The sequence below is a fragment of the Sminthopsis crassicaudata genome, chromosome 3 (assembly GCF_048593235.1).
Source record: "Sminthopsis crassicaudata isolate SCR6 chromosome 3, ASM4859323v1, whole genome shotgun sequence".
Lineage (NCBI taxonomy): Eukaryota > Metazoa > Chordata > Mammalia > Dasyuromorphia > Dasyuridae > Sminthopsis > Sminthopsis crassicaudata.
The window spans coordinates 463,629,499-463,649,102 of NC_133619.1; the positions used below are offsets into that span (position 1 = coordinate 463,629,499).

The 19,604-nt window shown below is 30.8% G+C and overlaps 1 protein-coding gene across 3 annotated transcripts in view; it reads right to left on the reverse strand.

Moving 5' to 3' along the window:
- The window catches only part of GALNT13 (polypeptide N-acetylgalactosaminyltransferase 13), a 644,946-nt gene that overhangs the window by 332,289 nt on the left and 293,053 nt on the right, over positions 1–19,604 (reverse strand). For all 3 annotated transcript variants that reach the window (XM_074303430.1, XM_074303431.1, XM_074303428.1), the window contains exons 4-6: positions 16,015–16,181; positions 14,498–14,705; positions 9,840–10,010 (exon numbers count right to left, since the gene is read on the reverse strand). In XM_074303430.1, coding sequence (XP_074159531.1) covers positions 9,840–10,010; positions 14,498–14,705; positions 16,015–16,181 — 546 coding nt within the window. The remainder of the gene's footprint in view (positions 1–9,839; positions 10,011–14,497; positions 14,706–16,014; positions 16,182–19,604) is intronic.

A 19,604-nucleotide genomic window follows, 5' to 3' on the forward strand; every position in this document is an offset into this window, starting at 1 on the left:
GCATATTAAGTGTCTGAGGCCAGATTTGAAATCAGGTCCTCCTCACTTCAAGGCTGGTGCTCTATCCACTGTGCCACTCAGCTGCCCCCAATTTCTAACAGTTTTGCCAAACCAAGTGATTATCTGAAAAAAAATTATGATCTAGTCTCTGAAGCAAAAGAATTGATTTGCCAGAACTCATAGGCAGGAACCTTTTCAAGAGGTAAAAGTGACTAAGAGAAATTATAACTTAGACTCCTGAACAGTTTTTTCTTTCTTTCTTTTTTTTTTTATTTTAGAATTAAGATTTTGACATGAATGTGTGTATATATGTGTGTGTGTGTGTGTGTGTGTGTGTGTGTATGGAAACACACACAGATATATTATATATTATATATGTATACATACATATATACATATATATATTTCTTTTTAGTGTATTAGTAGTAAACATATTTAGAAAATCTAGAGAAGGATTTTGAGTGACATCTGGAACTAAAATAAGGCAAGAGAGAACAATTTGGATCTCTCCTATTTGCAAATACAGGTATTTGAAAGTGTGTGATATATGTGATAGCATTAAGAAACTAAAAGAGCATGGTAAGTCAATTTTTATTACTTGGAAGCTGTTGGAAAGAAAAAAATAGGGCTAGAAGGGTACAACCATTCAGGAACAGCAAAAGTTATCATATTTATGAGTTGTAAAGCTTTCCAAATATTTTTCAAACCAAAATATTAATACTCATTTCAAACCAAGTCATTCAAGCAATGTAAAGGCCAAGTTGCCAATATATATATATATATATATAATTAAATGAAAAAGTTAGAGAGAAAAAACAATGTCAAAAAGATAGAAATCTAATCAAAAGAAGATAAACTATAAGTTAAAAAATGAAGATAAAATCTAGTACTTATCTTCTAACAGAGGTGATGAATTTGAGATAAAGAAAGAGAAAAAAATTTTGGAATTAGATATTTGTTGGAACCTATTTTAATTCCATGTAGATATATATTAAGGCATTTGTGTGTATATGTTTTTAAACTGGTTCAGTTGGTGAGGGTAGTTGGAAAACTAGGGCATATATGTGAAAATTTTTCTTGACATCTAAGGAAAAATACAATTAAAATCAGGGAAAAACATTGCTGAATAACACTAAAATTAAAGACAATGTAGATACAGGCTATACAGATAAAAATAGAGATTAAAGTTTTCTATTCTATTTAGAGGCAATGGAATCATATTAAAGGTTCTGGAATAGGGGCAGTATCATGATCATGTATGTAAACCAGACAAAAATAATTTGGATGTAATGTGAAGAGTGGATTGAGTGAAGGGAAAATGGAATCAGGGAAATAACTGAGGAGGATAGAGAAATAGGGACTTGAACTAGGGTAGGGGCAGGGTGAATAGAACAATATGAAAGATATTATAAATGTGGGATCAATAGAATTTTCCTTTTTTTTTCTCTGAGGTTGGAGTTAAGTGACTTGCCCAGGGTCACACAGCTAGGAAGTGTTAAGTGTCTGAGACCAGATTTGAACTTGGGTCCTCCTGAATTCAGGACTGGTGCTCTATCCACTATACCACCTAGCTGCCCTAATAGAATTTTCCTAATGATAAAATGAGTGACAGAAAAAAAAAGAAAAAATAGCTGCTAATAACAGAAAGGGAGGAAATAATTAAAGGGACAGGTTAGGAAAGGAAAGATACAGAGTTCTCTAATGGATATTTTGAGAGGGAGGACCTAGAAGACATCAAGGTAAATATATTTAGAACTTAAAATATGGGAATCAAGGGAAGCATCAGTATTCTAAATAGTTTTGAAAGGCGTTTTTACAAAGGCTCTGATTGAATCCATGGGAGTAGAAAATGAAAATTTCCTTGAACTAATGAACAAATTATATTAGAGAGGAAACACAAAATAAGAAACTGAAGAAACAAAAGTAAATAATAACAGAAACATTGGGGGATGACCATATTTATGGGCCAAGAGAATAAAAAGGATTCAATGAAGAAGATAGAAAATAATGAGTAATAAATCAAGTAGGAGGGGAAGAAATATAATACTAAAATACGAGGAGAATAGTCTATTGGAAAATACAGCAAAGAGAAAGATTAAGAGGAAAAAGGAGAGTGAGAAAAGGTCATTAATTTTGGTCATTAGTAAGTCACTAATAACTTGGAAAGTAATGGATTTTAAAGAAGTGAAAAAATACAAAACAATCTTTAGAGTGTTGGAGTCCTGAGTGTATGTGAAGGAAGTGAATACAAAAAGCCATTTGAAAACTAACTTCTCTGGGACTCAGAATGCTCATCTGAAAAATAGGGGAGTAGGCTTAGCTAGATTGACTCTAAAATTCTTTCTACCTCTAGAGCTAATTCTGTGATCTCTAATGATTCCTGTTTAATTATTTTTGGAAGATGATGTGAACTGTGAATTGAAAGATCTGAATTAAAATTTTAGCTTTTTTATTTACTACCTACATCTTATTTCATTTTTATATTCCTAATGTCCAATACTAGGTTTTGTGGATAATAGGTACTTTATATTAAAATGTATTAAATCTCTCAAATATGAAAGTAGAACCAGAAGATTTCAAAATTTCTTTCTGTTCCTAAATGGTTATTTGTTATTTTTTCTCAATTACCTTATTCTCCATGTGGAGAAGGGAAAAAGATATTGGAAGGTTCTATATGACTATTTTCTTTAATAGCTACTTCTCAAAAAAATAAAGAGCCGGTTTGAAAAGTTTTACATGGAAATGTGCAGCTGCAAATGTTGCTCATACTCTAGATGGGGAATGATTTGAATTATGGAGTAATGGCCAATGGTCATTTAGTCATGCTGGGAATGACAGGAGTTTTCTGCCTAAAGAGAATTAAGTTGCTTAAGGATTTCTGTTAGCTCAGGCACCAAACAAGGACGAAGCTTTCTCAAAGCCCCTGTAGAGACTATGGAAAACAAATAGCTAGCAAAGCTATTTAAAGGACAAGCAGGAAAATGACAGAAGGAACTTCTGTCATTAGTAAGGACTAATTATTTCATTGTCTGCTGAAGAAGTTACCAGACACCAAAATGCTGGAAGCAACTCCCCTGATTTATTCTTAAAGACCTAAATTCTCCACAAATGATACTTCCCCCTTAATCTTATTTAATAATCAAACACACACACACACACACACACACACACACACACACACACACACAGAGTGAGTGCAACACTGCCTTTTCTATGTGTGTGTGTGTGTGTGTGTGTGTATGTGTGTGTTTGTTTGTTTGTTTTTATGACTAAATGCTGCTAATTGCTTTGGAAAAGGTGTTCAGTTGCCTGAGATTTATTTGTGACTTGAATTTTTATACTCAGAAATTTTGAAGTTAGATGAAGTTCAAAGACCACCTACCACAAACTCCTAGAGGTTAAATAAATTGCCTAAGCGAATATAAAAAGTACTAAGATTTGAATTTAGATCTATGTTATCATGCTTGAGCAGATGATTGATCACTAGTCTGTATGTATGTATGTAGAAATAAGTTAGTTTAGGGTTTCTTAACATTTTTTGTCATGGATCCCATGACAGATTGATAAGGTATATGAACCCTTTCTTAGAAGACTTTTTTAAATGCATAATATATAACAATACAGTATGAAAATAATTGTCAAAATGTTTAAAGAATTCAAGTTCAGGATCATAGAATTAAATACTCCTAGTCCAATTCACTCATTTTCCAAATAAGTAATTTGAGTCTTAGGCTTATATGGGCTAGCCAATATTATATAGAGTACCACCTTATACCACCACTCTAAAATTTTGACATTTTTGCTTCAATTCTTTTCCACCCAGAATTGAGCAGCAATTGACTTCCTGAAACCCAAGGAACAGTCCTTTGATTATCTGAAGTTATATCTTTACCATTTATAAAAGAAAGGGATAATCTAAATATTTTTTCCTACTTGTCAAAGTTAATTTAAATGAATCATAATCTTAGGACAGAAATCATCTCCCTTTCTCCATCTTCAGGCAGTAACACATTTAACTATATCATGAAGATGAGAGTTTGTACTTTTGCTTATCTATTAAGCTAATCAATTTCAAATTCTCTAAGAAGTTCTGAAATTGTATGTTGTGTTGAGTTACTTGTAAATAACAAAACAAATATAATGTTCCTTTTTATAGAATTGATAATCACCATTGTTAAAGTAACATGAATTGTTTCAATTGCAATCACTTTTATATTTGACTTTAATATGTGAATATATATATATATATATATATATACATATATATATATATGTATATATAGATAGTGAGAAGTAAAGTCTTTTGGAAGAGTATAAGCAAATACTGTTATGGACAGGGAATGCAAATTAATAAAAATCTAAGGCAAAGAGCACTGAAAAAGTTGATATTTGGTTCAAACAATATTTTCTCATCTAGGGATAAGGCATGTATAAATGATATAAAGATTATGTATCACTATCATGAATAAAGAAGAATTACATAAAAATAATTCTTGACATTTATTATAACAATGAAATATAAGCACTTTGATATTTAAAGAATGTCTCATTTTATTCTCATCACAAGTATATTGGGTAATACTAGTTTTTCTTATCCCCAATTAGTAGCTATAGATACTGAGGCTCAAAGAATTGAAATAATTTGATCATGGTTACATAGTCAGCAAATATTAGAAGCAGAATTGAAATTCAAATTTTTGCTGCTTATAAGTAGAGTATTTTATTGGTCATACAGTACCATACAAATGAATATATGCTATATGAATATATAGCCTGAGATAAATCATAAGATTTCTATCTAGAACTAATTGTAGAGACTCCAGAATCTAAGATCTTATAGACAAGATCCTTTTAGATATAGTTGCCCAAATATATAGAATGTTTTAGCATTTTCAAAGCACTGCAAAAATTGAGTCTGAGATTTTCCCAAAGTAATAAAAGTTTTTCTTAGTAGAAGTGAGATTCAAACTCAATTCTTCTTATTGTAAATCTCTTGTTGTTTCTCCTTGGTTTTTGAAAATCACCATGACATCTGGGAGATGATGCCATGATTTATAAATGAATTAGATTTAAATGATGGAAGGGTATGGGAAATTACCAGTCTCTCTTTCTCTTCCAGAGCCATCTGGGTCCAATGGCCAGGTATAGCTCATGATGACTAGAGATTGCCCTGGATGCAATGGGAGACATTGGCCTTTTTAAGTTAAAAGATTTTGTTTTGATTGAGGTATCTATTCAGTGATTATAACTGGAGAATAAAATGTTAAATCATTAGAGTATCTTTGCCAAAACAAATAACAAAAAAAAAACCAAAAACAAAAACAAATAAACAAATCAAAAAAATAAAACAATTAGGGTCATGGAAATTATTGTATGGTTGGACAACACTATCAAGAATAGCACATGCAAAGTGGAGTGCAATGAGCCTATTAATCTAGTATCCCTTTAGTGACATCACTCTATATTTTGTGATGAAATACAAATCAACAGTGACTGAAACACTTAGAACCTTTGGACTTCAAAAGGCAACAGAACTGGATAGATGAGAATATTACTAGCAATTATTGTAGTATATATAGATGCTAATAGTTAGCAACAGAAGCTCAAAGACATCATAGAACATCTATATATAAAGTGTTGACATGGAAGAATTATTTTCTAGTCATACTCCCCAGTAACATGAAACAAGACTAATATAACAAACTTTAGTTACTTTCATTTACCTGATTACTCTCCTTTAAATGTTTTATTACTTATAAATAATCTTGTTGAAGGTTCAGCTGTAAATGAATATTATACCTAGAATATGGACTGAATAAGTTACAATACATTGAAACTATCACTTTTCTGATCCTAGATAGATCCAGATTATTAATAACTTCTTTTGCTATTATCATACTATTCATTCATATTAAGCATGTAGTCCACTGAATACTTCAAAGTTTTTGATGTATGTGTGTCAAATGTGCATGTATATATGTTTATAATACATACACACATATATATTTACATCTATCTATATCTATGTATAATATTAGAAAAATATGTTGCCTATTTATTGTTGTTGCTAGGGTATTTTCAGTGGTCTCTAATACTTCATGATAACTCCCAGCCCCCAATTTGTGGTTTTCTTGGCAAAGATACTAGGACAGTTTGCCCTTTTCTTCTCCAGTTCATTTCATACATGAGGAACAGAGGGAAGAAGGATTAAGTGACCTGCCTAGGGTCACACAGCTAGCAAATGTCTGATGCCAGATTTGTACTCAAGTCTCCCTGACTCCATGCCCAGCGCTCTACTCCATTGTGCTAATTAGTTGTCTATTCATGCTTCTCTCAATTGAAAAAAATATAAAAATTTCCCCCCCTTTTTGTGTCCCAATAGACTTATAGAAAATAGTTCACTTTTATGCCTTATAACAAGATGTCATTGATATGTATTAAATATTCTTAAAAATTATCCCTCCACCTCATTTTTCCCTCATTTCAGGAATAAAGGTCTGTACACTTTTTTGAAATTAAGACCCACTAAATTGTAAGCTCCTCGTGGACAAGGTCTGGATTTTTCTTCATTTTTTCATTCCCAGTATTTAGCACAATACTGGGCAAAGAGTAGATATTTATTGCATGTTGATTGACTAAATTTGGTTTACATAGAATTATCATGATGAAAAGGAAATTAGGGATCTTCTATTTTAAATCTCCGAGGAAACTGAGGCTCAGAGAGGTAGAATTATTTTTAAAGATCATATTGCTTGTTAAAAATGACAAGTACATGAGTCCCAATTTTTTGCTTTTAATCCTATACTCCTGATGCTTTGAATTTTCAAAGCTGACTAATAAATCTAGCAAGATGAAAGAATGAAAAGAGGAACTTTTAAAAAAATTTTTGCTCTTAAAATAACAGTATGATTTTGGGTCAAAAGTTCAAGTCATTCTTCAATTGATGCAGATTTGTGATTTTATTTCTAAATGATGACTAACTATCCAATTATATTAATCATACGTTACTGTCATAATTTTAAATGACATACCTTTAAGAAAACTGAAAATTCAACACAATTTTAATTATTTTTCTCTTTAGAATTTAGTTAATCATGGAGAGAAAAAACCTTTTGTTCAAAATACAGAGCCTTTTTTCTATACATTTATACGCATGTAAGGGAAACGATGACCTCTCTTTTTTAACTTGTAAAAGGTTCTTTTTTATTTGTACAAGGTTCACATTACAACTATCCTGATGAAAATTACCTTCAGTCTCTTACAATACTGTCACTGAATTAATTAACCTTTTGTCATAAAATCCAAAAACTTCAATAAAGTATGAGGTTTCCTTACCTTCAACTCCCTCAGAGGTTTAGGACTAAAATGATAAATGAAATAACATGTAATTTCTGAGGCAAACAAATAAAATACACTTTGCTTTCACTTTCGCCCCATGTGATAATAAAAATAAAAATTTGCTGTGCAAATGTAGCAAAGTTTTCATTTCAATTTTCACCACCCTTAATAATAAATGAGAAATAATGTGTAATGTATCTCTTTGAAAAACAGTCTTTATGAATGAGGTCAGTAATTTCTTACTTAGCAGGGGACAACTCTCTATCAATTTTCTAGACTTTCTAAATGAAAGCAATACAATTGAAAATAGCACAACTGGGTGCAATGTGCTCATTAAAGGAAGAATGGACACAGAATGAATGCTTTAAAACTTTGTTAACACAAAAACGAAACATAACATTAAATTATTTGGGAACATATTGCTCAGACTTGAAAGGTTCTTAAAGATTATCTTTTCCAACCATTTTATTTTCAGGTAGGGAAAATGAATTAGGACAATGAAATGACTTATCCAAAGTAATATAGTGATTAAAAAAATGTACTGTGATGTGAGTAAAGGTGTTCTGACAATGAATGCAATGCTCTTTACTCTGTAATGTACTGATAATGCTTCTTACAGAGAGATGATATAAAAAAAGTAAATGCAATATTTTTGGAAATATAGACGTTAACAAAATCCAAAGTACTAATTCAATGTTTTTTGTTTGTTTGTTTGTTTGTTTATTTGTTTGTTTTTTTAAGATGGCTGATGCCAAAACCAAGTTCTTCTTTGTTAAAATAGAAAATTTTAAGGAGGAATGAAAAGCGGTTTCAAGACTACAAGAAATTCTCTAAATAAAATATTAGCAGAATAACTTCAAATAATATTCATTTGTTCTGACACATTGTTCTTATTGATGTGTTATTATTTCCTCATGAGGCTAACAATGTTTTGAAAACAAATCATAAGGTTTCTCAAATAAAGTCAACATAAACAGAAATTTGAGTATGTATTCTTCCATTAAACTGTTGCCAGAGCTTAGTCTTATCTGACAGTGAATATAATTAGGCATACCTTTATGTTGCATATTTTTGCCACCAAAATATTTACAGTAGTTTCAAGAAACATAATTGGATATTCTAGGCCACTCAGGATTTATCAAAGTGTTTTGTTTACTGAATCACGGGGACTCAAATAGGAAATAATAAAATAACTTTCTGAAAAGGCAATCAATAACTTTTTGGCAAGCTGAGGATAATAATAAGAAAGAGAAAGTTGTGAAAAGAAAACCCTGTAAATGAAATGCAAAATGAGATATATTTTTGGATATAGTCAAACTTGGAAGATGCTTTGTTGGACAATATGTTTGTTGTAAGGGTTTCTTTTATTTTAGCCATTCAATTTTAGAGGAGTCAAGAAGGGAAAGAAACTAATTTTAAAAAATAAGTGTGGACAAAGAATATATACTTATATTCTTTGTGTTCTCATGTCTTTTAAAATTTTAAATTTAGAATTCATGTAATATTATATATATATATACATATATATATATATATATATATATGTATATATATATATATGTAATATGTTGTATTGAAGAAAAAGAAATCACCCAGTGGAATATAGCATATGGGGGTATTATATTTTTTTTGTGAAATACACAAAGGTTGGTAAAAATGGCTATCTATCTATATATCTATATATCTATATATCTATATATCTATATCTATATATATATATATGTATATATATATTCATACACATGTAAATACATAGATAAGCACACATGTGTAAACATGTATATCTTATATGTAATATATAGTTATGATATTTATATCTAAATACATATATTTGTGTCAGAAAAATAAAAACAAATGGAAAACAAGCATTCTCTTTAGAATCTTCCTTATATTTCCTTCAGCGTTATATTTTATCAAGAGATTCTAAATTTTGTCTTCTTTATCACTAAGAATCTTGAAGTCTATCCTTGAAAAGGTTTGCAAAGAATAAATTAACAGATTCATTTCAGTTATTATTATTTTAAAAATGTTTTCTTGGTTGATAAAATTTTTACAGATAAGATACACTCAAATCTAAGTTTTCCAAGGTACCTGTATTTTCTGCCAAAACTTTTTTTTTTCTTCATTACTTTATATTTCTTTGATTTAATCCTCAAGGGGTTATTCTCATATATTTTACATGTCTTGGAAGAATCATAACTAAATATACATTTCTAACAAAAAAGGTCAAAAGTAATAAACATAACTAAATAAACACACATGGAATATTCAAAAATATTTAAATTAATCAGCTGGTTTATATTGTGTCTACTTTGTGTCCATCTCTCCCTAAATAACAGAAATAGCTATGAAACATACAGAATAAATGACTTAGAAAAAAATTAGAAATTGTATATAAAATAGTTATGAGAATTTTTAAGAGAGCAAAAATTCCTAGAAATAATTTAATCACTATTGACAGATATATTTTTCTTCTTTCACATGTTAAATTATCTACATACCTGACAGGTAAAGTTCTGTCTCCTTTTCTTCTGTCCATCTCTCTTTGGGGAACAGGATACCAGCGAAAATTAAGTTTCCAGTTAAAACCTCCATATGTCATATCTGAACCAGCTGTGTATTCAAAGTTATCATCACTAATCAAATCAATGATGGGACAGACAACAGTTTTTCTGTAAATAAATTTTTTAGAAGTTAAATTCAATACTAAATTTATAGTAATTATCTTGAAAGGTATAATTTTCTGCACTTCAGAAATTATTTCTATGAGTTTAGTCATCTTTTTTTTTCATTGTATATTCCATAATCTCTTGCCTTTTCTGCAATTGTGTTGAAGGTCTCTTTCTTTTAAACTATCATGAATAATTTATTTGAATGTATTAATTCATTTTAAAATGCTTTCAATTTTTCTTCCTATATACTAATTTAGCAGGCTTATCATAGTCTATTTTTCATGACATTCAGTCAATAAAGTATTGTTTGTTTAAAAATTGTATACACATGCCCTTCCTACATAGTTTTCAACTTTTCCTTCTAAATTTCAATTCCTTCAGCTAGAAAGGAGGCAGACTGATACAGTTTGGCATTTTGGTTGCATCTTAAGCAAATGGATTATTTTAGAGAGAAATGTCTAGGAACAAATTCATGGAAGAAAGAGTCTTGAGATAGATATTGTGACAGTTGGGTTTTTTAATTAACATTTTAGTTATAATCATCATATAAAGCAGGTGAGATACTTTTGCTCTCATGTGTAATTTTCTTAGAAGAAGAGAAGAAGAAAGCATTCTGGGTTTTGAACTGCAGAAATACCATTTTCCACTTGGAAAATACTTAGATGTTCTTCTTAGTCTTTCCCATGTTCCTTCCATATTTATGAATGTTTTTCCCCTTTAATTTCTACTTCCTTTCTACAAGAGCTAGCTTCTTTGGTCTCCAACAGCAAAAGTCATGCATATGTATTTGTTCACAAGAAAATGACCGCCGATGAAAGGAAGCAATGATTTTCATAAATGACACTAACTCAAAAGTCTCCACTGGTAGTATCACCAATATTACAAGAGTTCAATATCTGGTCAATGGATTTATGGAGATGATTAAAATGTAAGCTACCCTGTAAAATCAGTGTAATTCAGTCTAAATTCCAGAGACGTATTAATATTGTGTACTAAAATAATTATATATCCCTTATTTCATTTCTATCCTCTATTTAGAACCAATTTTTAAAATAAAAACATATTAAACATTATACTTTACTATGACATAAGATTTCTTTCTGGATTTATGTGTGTAAACACACATACACATATATGAACATATGTGTTTATGCATGCATTATATATTTGGGTATACACAAATGTATGGGTATGTAAATATTTGGGGGATAACAGGGAGCAGGAGTTCAGGAATCAGAGGACAAGTGTTCAGATTTCCACCTTTGATCCTTACTATTTTGATGACATCAGGTAAATTATATGCATGCATGCATGTACACACATACAAATGTGGTTTTTGTATGTATAACTATATGTATGTATAGTACCCATATTTCATAACCATATGTAAACATATATACATGCACAAATACACACTATATGTATATGTGTGTTGTATGCATGTGTATATGTGTATAGCATGTATAATATGTGTAGGTATGTAAATCTAGACATATCTAGATATGTATATATAAATGCACAAAACTTTTGGAGAGCAGGTGAACATATAGTATAAGGAAGTCTGGATATGGAAAATACCTCTACCTGTATAGATTTTCAACATTTCTCTAAACAATTCTTTTAGAGAGTGCTTGGAGCAGTCAGAAGTTTCTTGTTCATGGTCATTTATCTAATATTTGTCAAAACTTGGGACTCAATTTGGTATTTCTCCTTCAAATGCACCTACTCTTTCATTGCTAGTGGTATGTGATTTTAATCCAGGCAGCCTTGCCTAAATAGGTTAAAGTAGGTATTTCTTAAACTGATAACCCAGTGACGAGTCTCTTTAAATATCATGAAATCAGTCCTCAGATAATAGATATTTCTATTTCCTGGCCTATGTTCAAAGACCTGTCAAAATCTGCACTCTATTAGAATGGCCTGAGAATGACTTTCTTATTTCACGCATTTGTCTAAGATTGTCTTCTAGATGAATGATTAGCCCATTAAGGAGAACTTCATTGTCATATGCCTATGAAATCTGGACAGAATACCAATAATATATTAGGAAACTGTATTGCTTCTATTTCAACTGCCTTAGGAAAATTTTGAAGATGATCTAGAAAGATAAGATATCATTCACTGAAATCCTTGTGTGAGCTAAACAGCCAAGTAGTCAAATTCTATTACAGAGAGTTTAACTCAGATTGGCAGGTCATGCTGTTCAAATGCCAAGGAAAAATTTGCATAAAATATTATTTTATGAAGAATGAATACAATGCAAGTACTCACATAGAGGTAGAAGGAACAGTGCAAGGGCACTCTCACACTCTACCTGAAGAATTTTGGAAGTGATTGTGTGACAAGGGAAATACTGGCAAATAACTGTCCAACATAATGTACCTATATCAAAGAAGGATCTGTGCTCTAGGAATGAAGCAAAATTCCAAAATCTCAAAAGAAATGTAAGATGCACAAACTTAGAGATAAATCCACTCCAATTCATGTGGACTCTTTATGCCTGACCTGTAGTGGAGCTTCCCAAACTTACTGATCTGTTAGCCACAGTTGGAAACACTGTAATTTGCTAAAATATTGTTCTTTTGTTCCTCTTTCAAAATAAAGGAAAACAATCAACCAACCAACAAGTCCAAGTTTTTACTAACAATAGATAGCAATAATTTTTTTAATTTTATTTTAAAATTCTTACTATTACATAAAATATAAGAAATTATTTATGATATAATTTTGTAGTTTTGTGTATATGACAAATTTGAGTATAGTATACCATATAATGTAAAAAAGAAAATATTATTAACTGTATACTATACTTAGCTGAAAGCTTATGACTGTTTTGTTCAACTACTATGGCTCATTTTACTGACAGCCCTCATTTGTCTCCTTGACAAGTACAGAATCCTACATCTTATGACAGAATTAGTCTCAGAATAGGAAGAATCTGTATTGAATGCTTAAATAGTCATTTAAACTCTCTAAAGACCTTTTTGTTGTATATGGAATAACTATATAAGCCAAATATTATGCAATACTCTATTGCTATTTAAAAAACAAAGCAGGACTAATAAGCCTAACTCTTACCAGGCTTCAAAGGGCCACATCAAAAATCAATATTTTTGGCCTTATATATTTTATGTTTTGATTAGATGTATGTGTATACAAATATATTATATATATTATATATATATATATATATATATTTACATATATATATATGCATATATAACTTATAAACAAATCCCACAAATATAGGGGGAAGCAATAATATATTACACCATTATCTTCTTCATTTCTCTTTTGAAGGATATCCAAATATCTCCAAGGGCTGCCCAAAGAGACTAAGAGAAGCCACATAATATATTAGATAAAGATGTCAGCCTTAGAGTAAGAAAGACCTGAATTAAGTCCTGCCTTTGGCATGTAGTAATGCCACTCTGGATAAGTTAGCTAATCTTTCAATATCCAGGTAAAATAATACTATAAGATGAAGAGAAGACACAAATCTATGTTAATGTAAGAATTTTTCTCATTGGGACTTGTTGATAGCAATAAAATCAAAGTATAAGTACTGTTCTAATTCCCATAATATTTTTTCCTTTTTGGGTCTTTTGTTGCTCTCTCTGGTTTATTTTTCTATTCTTCCCCTGTATCTTTCTGCATATATATGCACACACTTATGCCAAATTTGCTTTCAATATGTATCTATACATGTGTATCTAAAATCTACCAGAAGACTTAGTGTGCTTTAAAAAATTTTAAATTTTAAAATTGCACCATGAATTTGGAAACATCCTAAGTTAAAAATAAACAAACAAAAGAACAAAAACAACTTTGCTACCCAAAAAGGAAAAAAAATGAACACTATAATATGTGTTGTTTTTATTAATGTATTGCATTTTATAATGATTCTTTTCATTGAGATTTTATTAGAATACAATCCAGTGAAAATAAAGGGTACAAATAATTCTGGTTTTGTACTTATTCTGAAATGAACAAGCCATGATATACTTAGCAAGTTATTTCATCTTTCTATATTAATATTTAACCTATCAAATCAGTATTTTGACTCTACCTTAACTGAATTATTTGGTGTACATAATGTGTTTTCAAGTTTAATATAGACACTTACATATACATTACATATATATATATATATATATGTATATATATACATATATATGTTCACATATATTCTACATATAGCACCTTATTATTTACAGCCTGATTAACTTTATTAAATTACATTTTAAATATTTAAGCTTGTTATTTATACTAGTTTAAACTTTTATACAAGACACATTAGAATTAGAAAAGGACTTTTGCCATATAGGTGAAAATACTACTTTTTTGAATATATTTGTTATGGTCATATATTACTGTCACATAAAAGTATGGATTTGGTTGAAATGCAAGTTCTGACAGACCCTCCATCAGATTTGTATTAACATGATTAATCATAATAAAGGAACTCATGAAACATGGACTCTTACCTATTTTCCTTTATTCTTGCCAGCAATGGCTCCAACCAGCCTAATGTACATTCACAGTGTGCATCTAGAAAAGTTATGACTTGGCCCTTTGAAGCAGCTGCTCCTCGAAGACGAGCACGGATCAATCCAGAACGCTGTTCCATCCTAATAATTTTCACTGGGACTGCTAAATTTTTCACATAATTCTCTAATGCCATTTTGAGAAAATCTGTAAGATTTCAAGATAAATTTATCACAAAGGGCGGAAACTAATTCAATGACCAATAAGGATTCTGAATTCAAGTAGATACTGAAGATATAAATTATGGGCAACTTCAGGTTGACTTGAAGAGAGTAGAATAAAGGACTTAGAGAATTATATATACAACTCATTTGACCTTTATTAAGACCCATATCTTTCAGGTAGTTGGGTAGGTCAAGATTAAAAGAGGGTGGTATTAAGACTTCTGACTACAATTTTAATATTGGTCTCCAAGATATTACACATTACCAAATCCAGTTCCTATAATTACAATTTATTTTTGCCTCTATAGTTAGTTCCTTGTGTATTGCAGAAAAAAAGTACAGGAGGAAAAGATTGATAGGAGGAATTCATATATTCATATATGTTCTCTCAAATAGCACACTTTGAAAAAATCTATAATGGAGGACTGTAAAGTTTATTGCCTAAAAACAAATCCATCATTTTAGAAAGGATTCTGAAATCAGGTGAAAATGATTAGAAAAAATGGAGAGGGTGGAGTTAGTGGGAGAACACTTTGAGCTTCAGACTCATGTTATATTAATTTATTTTTAAGAGTATTTGAAGAATGAATGTTTTAACAATGGATATTCCGCTAATCTTGTTCATATATTATTGCATTCTTAAATTGGGGCCCTCAAAATGATTTCAGGGTAAAAAGACATTATACTAGGTATAGTCAGGAGGATTATAGAGTAAGGAAAAATCATTTATCCTTTTTTTTTTATTTTGAGGTGGTAGGGAGAATAGACATATCAAGGATCTATAATATTGTATCTATTATACAGTTGGACACCAAATAATTGTTTGGTTATGTTATGTAAGAACTAATTTGGCAATCTCACCTGATTGTTCAGTATTTTCCAGAGTGAGAAGATCTGTGGTCTTGAAAGGAATTAATTACTTCCTAAAGCTTATATTTTAAGATAGGGTAGTAAAAAATAATCATGTAAACATAATTAAAAAAAAAACTCTTTTCAATATGCTCTAAAAAAGTGTTGAGGATACAACGAAAGGCAAAAATCATCTCCATACTTGAGTTCAAAATCAAATATGTGTGATGAGCTGCAAATATTTATGTACAAATAATATATAGAGAATAAGTGAAAGGTGACCTTAGGGTAGAAGGCTTTAGTAATTGAAAATTTGTATAGGGAGGAGAGAATGGAATATGAGTCAAAGATGTTAGATTACTGGAAACAATTTTCTTAACAATAAACCTATTGATTATAGTGCTTTTCTGTGAGAACACAAAAATATTTTTGAAAATGCATACCTCTTTCACTTGCATCATCTACCAAGATGATTTCAGAGAGTAGATTATGGGGAGACCGATTGATTACACTGTAAACAGTTCTAAGTAGTGTGCTCCAGGCTTCATTATGAAACACTATGACTACACTTGTGTTTGGAAGTTCATCAGGATAGACTTTTGTCTTGCATCTGCCAATGAGGGGGAAAAAAATGATTTTAGCCTCTTGAAAAATGCAATTAATGTACTCAAAGACAGCGTTATATAGTATATTTTTCCAGGCTGTATAGTCAAGAAAAAGTTCAAATTTTTCCTCAGGAACTTATTAGCTTAATGGAATAGTTAAAATGTTTAATATCATTTCTAATAAATGTCACTAAAGTAGACATCTATATTGTAATGATTAATGAGAATGTTTTTGACATTTCTCAATTGGTTATTATATCCATTCTGGGCTTGAAGTGAGTTTGTTTTTTTTTTTTTTTTTAAGATTTTTTTTCTTTCTTTTTCATAAAGTTTTTATTTTCAAAACATATCCACAGATAATTTGATAACATTGACCCTTGCATAGCCTTGTGTTTCAGATTTTCTCTTCCTTCCCCTGATCCCTATCTCTAGGTGGCAATCAATCTGACATACGCTATACATATTGAAATATATGTTAAATCCAATATGTGTAAATATATTTATACAATTGTCTTGCTGCAGAAGAAAATTCAGATCAAAGTGGAAGAAAATGAGTAAGAAAACAAAATGCAAGTGAACAACAACAAAAAAGGTAAGAATGTTATATTGTGATCCACATTAAGTTCCCACAATCCTCTCTCTGGGTGTAAACGGCTCTCTTCATCACAAGATCATTAGAACTGGTATCAATCATCTCATTGTAGGAAAGCGTGAGATTCATCATTATTGATGATCCAGTAATATTGATATATATGTATATATATATATATATATATATATATATATATATATATATATATATATATATATATATATATATATATAAAAATTTTCACCTGGTTCTGCTCATTTACATTGGTTCATGGAAGTCTCTCCAGGGCTCCCTTGAATCATCCTGCTGATCGTATATTATAGAACAATAATATCCCATAACATTCATATACCACAACTTATTCAACCATTATCCTGGTGGGCATCCACTCAGTTTCCAGTTTCTTGCCACTTATGAAAAGGGCTACCACAAACATGGCATGCCAGTTACATGCCCATGTAAGTCCCTTTCCTTCATTTAAGATCTCTTTGGGATATAGGCCCAATAGAAACACTGTGGGAACAAAGGGTGTGCATTGTTTGATAACTTTTTGAGCATACTTCCAAATTGCTCTCCAAAATGGTAGGATTCATTAAAAATTCCACCAACAATGGATCAGTATCTCAGTTTCCCACATCACCTCCACATTTGTCATTCTTTTCTTATCATCTTAGGCAATCTGACAGGTGTATAGTGGTACCTCAGAGTTGTCTTAATTTGCATTTCTTTGATCAATAGTGATTTAGAGCACTTTTTCATATCATTAGAAATGGTTTTAATTTTTTTAACTGAAAATTATCTATCTTTGATCATTTATCAGTTGGAGAATGGCTAGAATTTTTATAAATCTGAGTCAATTCTCTATATATTTTAGAAATGAAGCCTTTATTAGAACCCATAAATGTGAAAATGTTTTCCAAATTTTTTGCTTCCTTCTAATCTTGTCTACATTAATTTTATTTGTACAAAAACTTCTTAACTTAATACAATGAAGTTTATCTATTTGGTATTCAATTATGAGTTTCAGTTCTTTGAACACAAATTCCTTTATTCTTCATAGATATGAGAAGTAAACTAATTCTAATTAATTTATACCATATTTATGTCTAAATCATGACATACTAAGATATGTGATATTATGTATGGGTAAATGCCTAGTTTCTGCCATAATAGTATCCAATTTTCATAGCAGATTTTCTCAAAGAGCAATTTATTATCCCAAAAGCTTGGATTTTTGGGTTTGTCAAACAGTAGATTGCTATAATTGTTGACTATTTTGTTCTGTGATCCTAATCTATTACACTGATTGACCCTCTATTTCTTTGCCAATACCAAATAGTTTTGATGACTGCTACTTTATCATATTGTTCTAAGACTGGCACAGCTAGGGCCCCTTAATTGGCATTTTTCATTAATTCCCTTGAAATTCTTGACCATTTGTTCTTTAAATGGCTAGGAGAATTGACATGTAAATCCATTTTTACCTGGAAATATTTTCTTAGGGAGTTAATTAATAACTTGTCCTATTTCTTTCTCTAAAATGGGACTATTTAAATAATTTATTTCCTCTGGCAATTGATATTTTTGTAGCTATTTCTGCATTTCAGTTAGATTATCACATTATGTTCATATAGTTGGGCAAAATAACTTTTAATTGTTGCTCTAATTTCCAAATCATTGGTGGAAAGTTTTCCCTTTCCATTTTTAAGACTAACAATTTGATATTCTTCTTTCCTTTTTATAATGAAATCAAATAAGGTTTTTCTATTTTGTTTGTTTTTGTTCATAAAATGAACTTTTAGTATTATTTATTAATTCAATAGTTTTACATTTCCAATTACAATAATATCTCCTTTTATTTTCAAAATTTCAAATTTGGTATTTAATTGAAGATTTTAAAACTTGTTATTTTTCTAGCTCTTTTTACTTGTAAGTCCAGTTCATTCTCTTTCTCTGTTTTATACAAGTAAGCATTTAGTGATGTAAAATTTTCCCTAATAACCAATTTAGCTGCATCCCACAAATTTTGGCTTGTTGTCTCATTATTGACATTCCATTGGATGAAGTTGTTTGTAAGGGCCTATCTGGTCCCTTCCATTCACCACTTTCTGGGTCTCTTCACATCACCTGACGATTATCTAAGGACAGTGGAGCTGCTCGCACTGGACACTGCCCTTCTGGTGGGTTTGTCTGCCAGAGCCAGTGCATCTTTGTCAAAAATTAGAAAATTAGTGGTATAGAGAACTAAATTTAGAAGTTCTCTAGGGTTATATTCTGTGGATATTAGGACTGCCCTTGGGTGGGATCTTGGCCACATTGAGATAGCTTTGTAATGGGTGACTCTCTCGCAGATTGGCTGTGTGTGTGACCTCACAGGTCCTTTATAAGCCCACTACAGGCAGCAGTCGTTCTCTTTAACCTGGCACTCTTCACCCTGGCTCCCTAGCCTGGGTGGCCAAGCCAAGATGGGTAGCCGAAAGAAGTAAGGATTTTGGGTCTTCTGACCAGGTGTTCACTCAGGAACCAACAAGTTAGGGCATCAGCCAGGGCATTATGTGAGTATGTATAATAAAAGCTTTTAAGATTACACGTGGCTGTTCTTGAGTGCGCTACCGGTTATTAAGCTATAGATTCAAGAGATTGTGGCCAGAGACCTTTGAAGGCCTCAGAGGAGACGAGCCAGGTAGAATTCACACTGCAAAGGACAGTGGTCAAAGGTACTCTGGTGGGTCTAGGACAGACTAGTAATTGTAACTGCCAGGAGAGCACGTTACAGTTGTTGATTGTGATTATGATTTTTTGTTTTACCCATTCATACTTTCAGATAAGATTATTT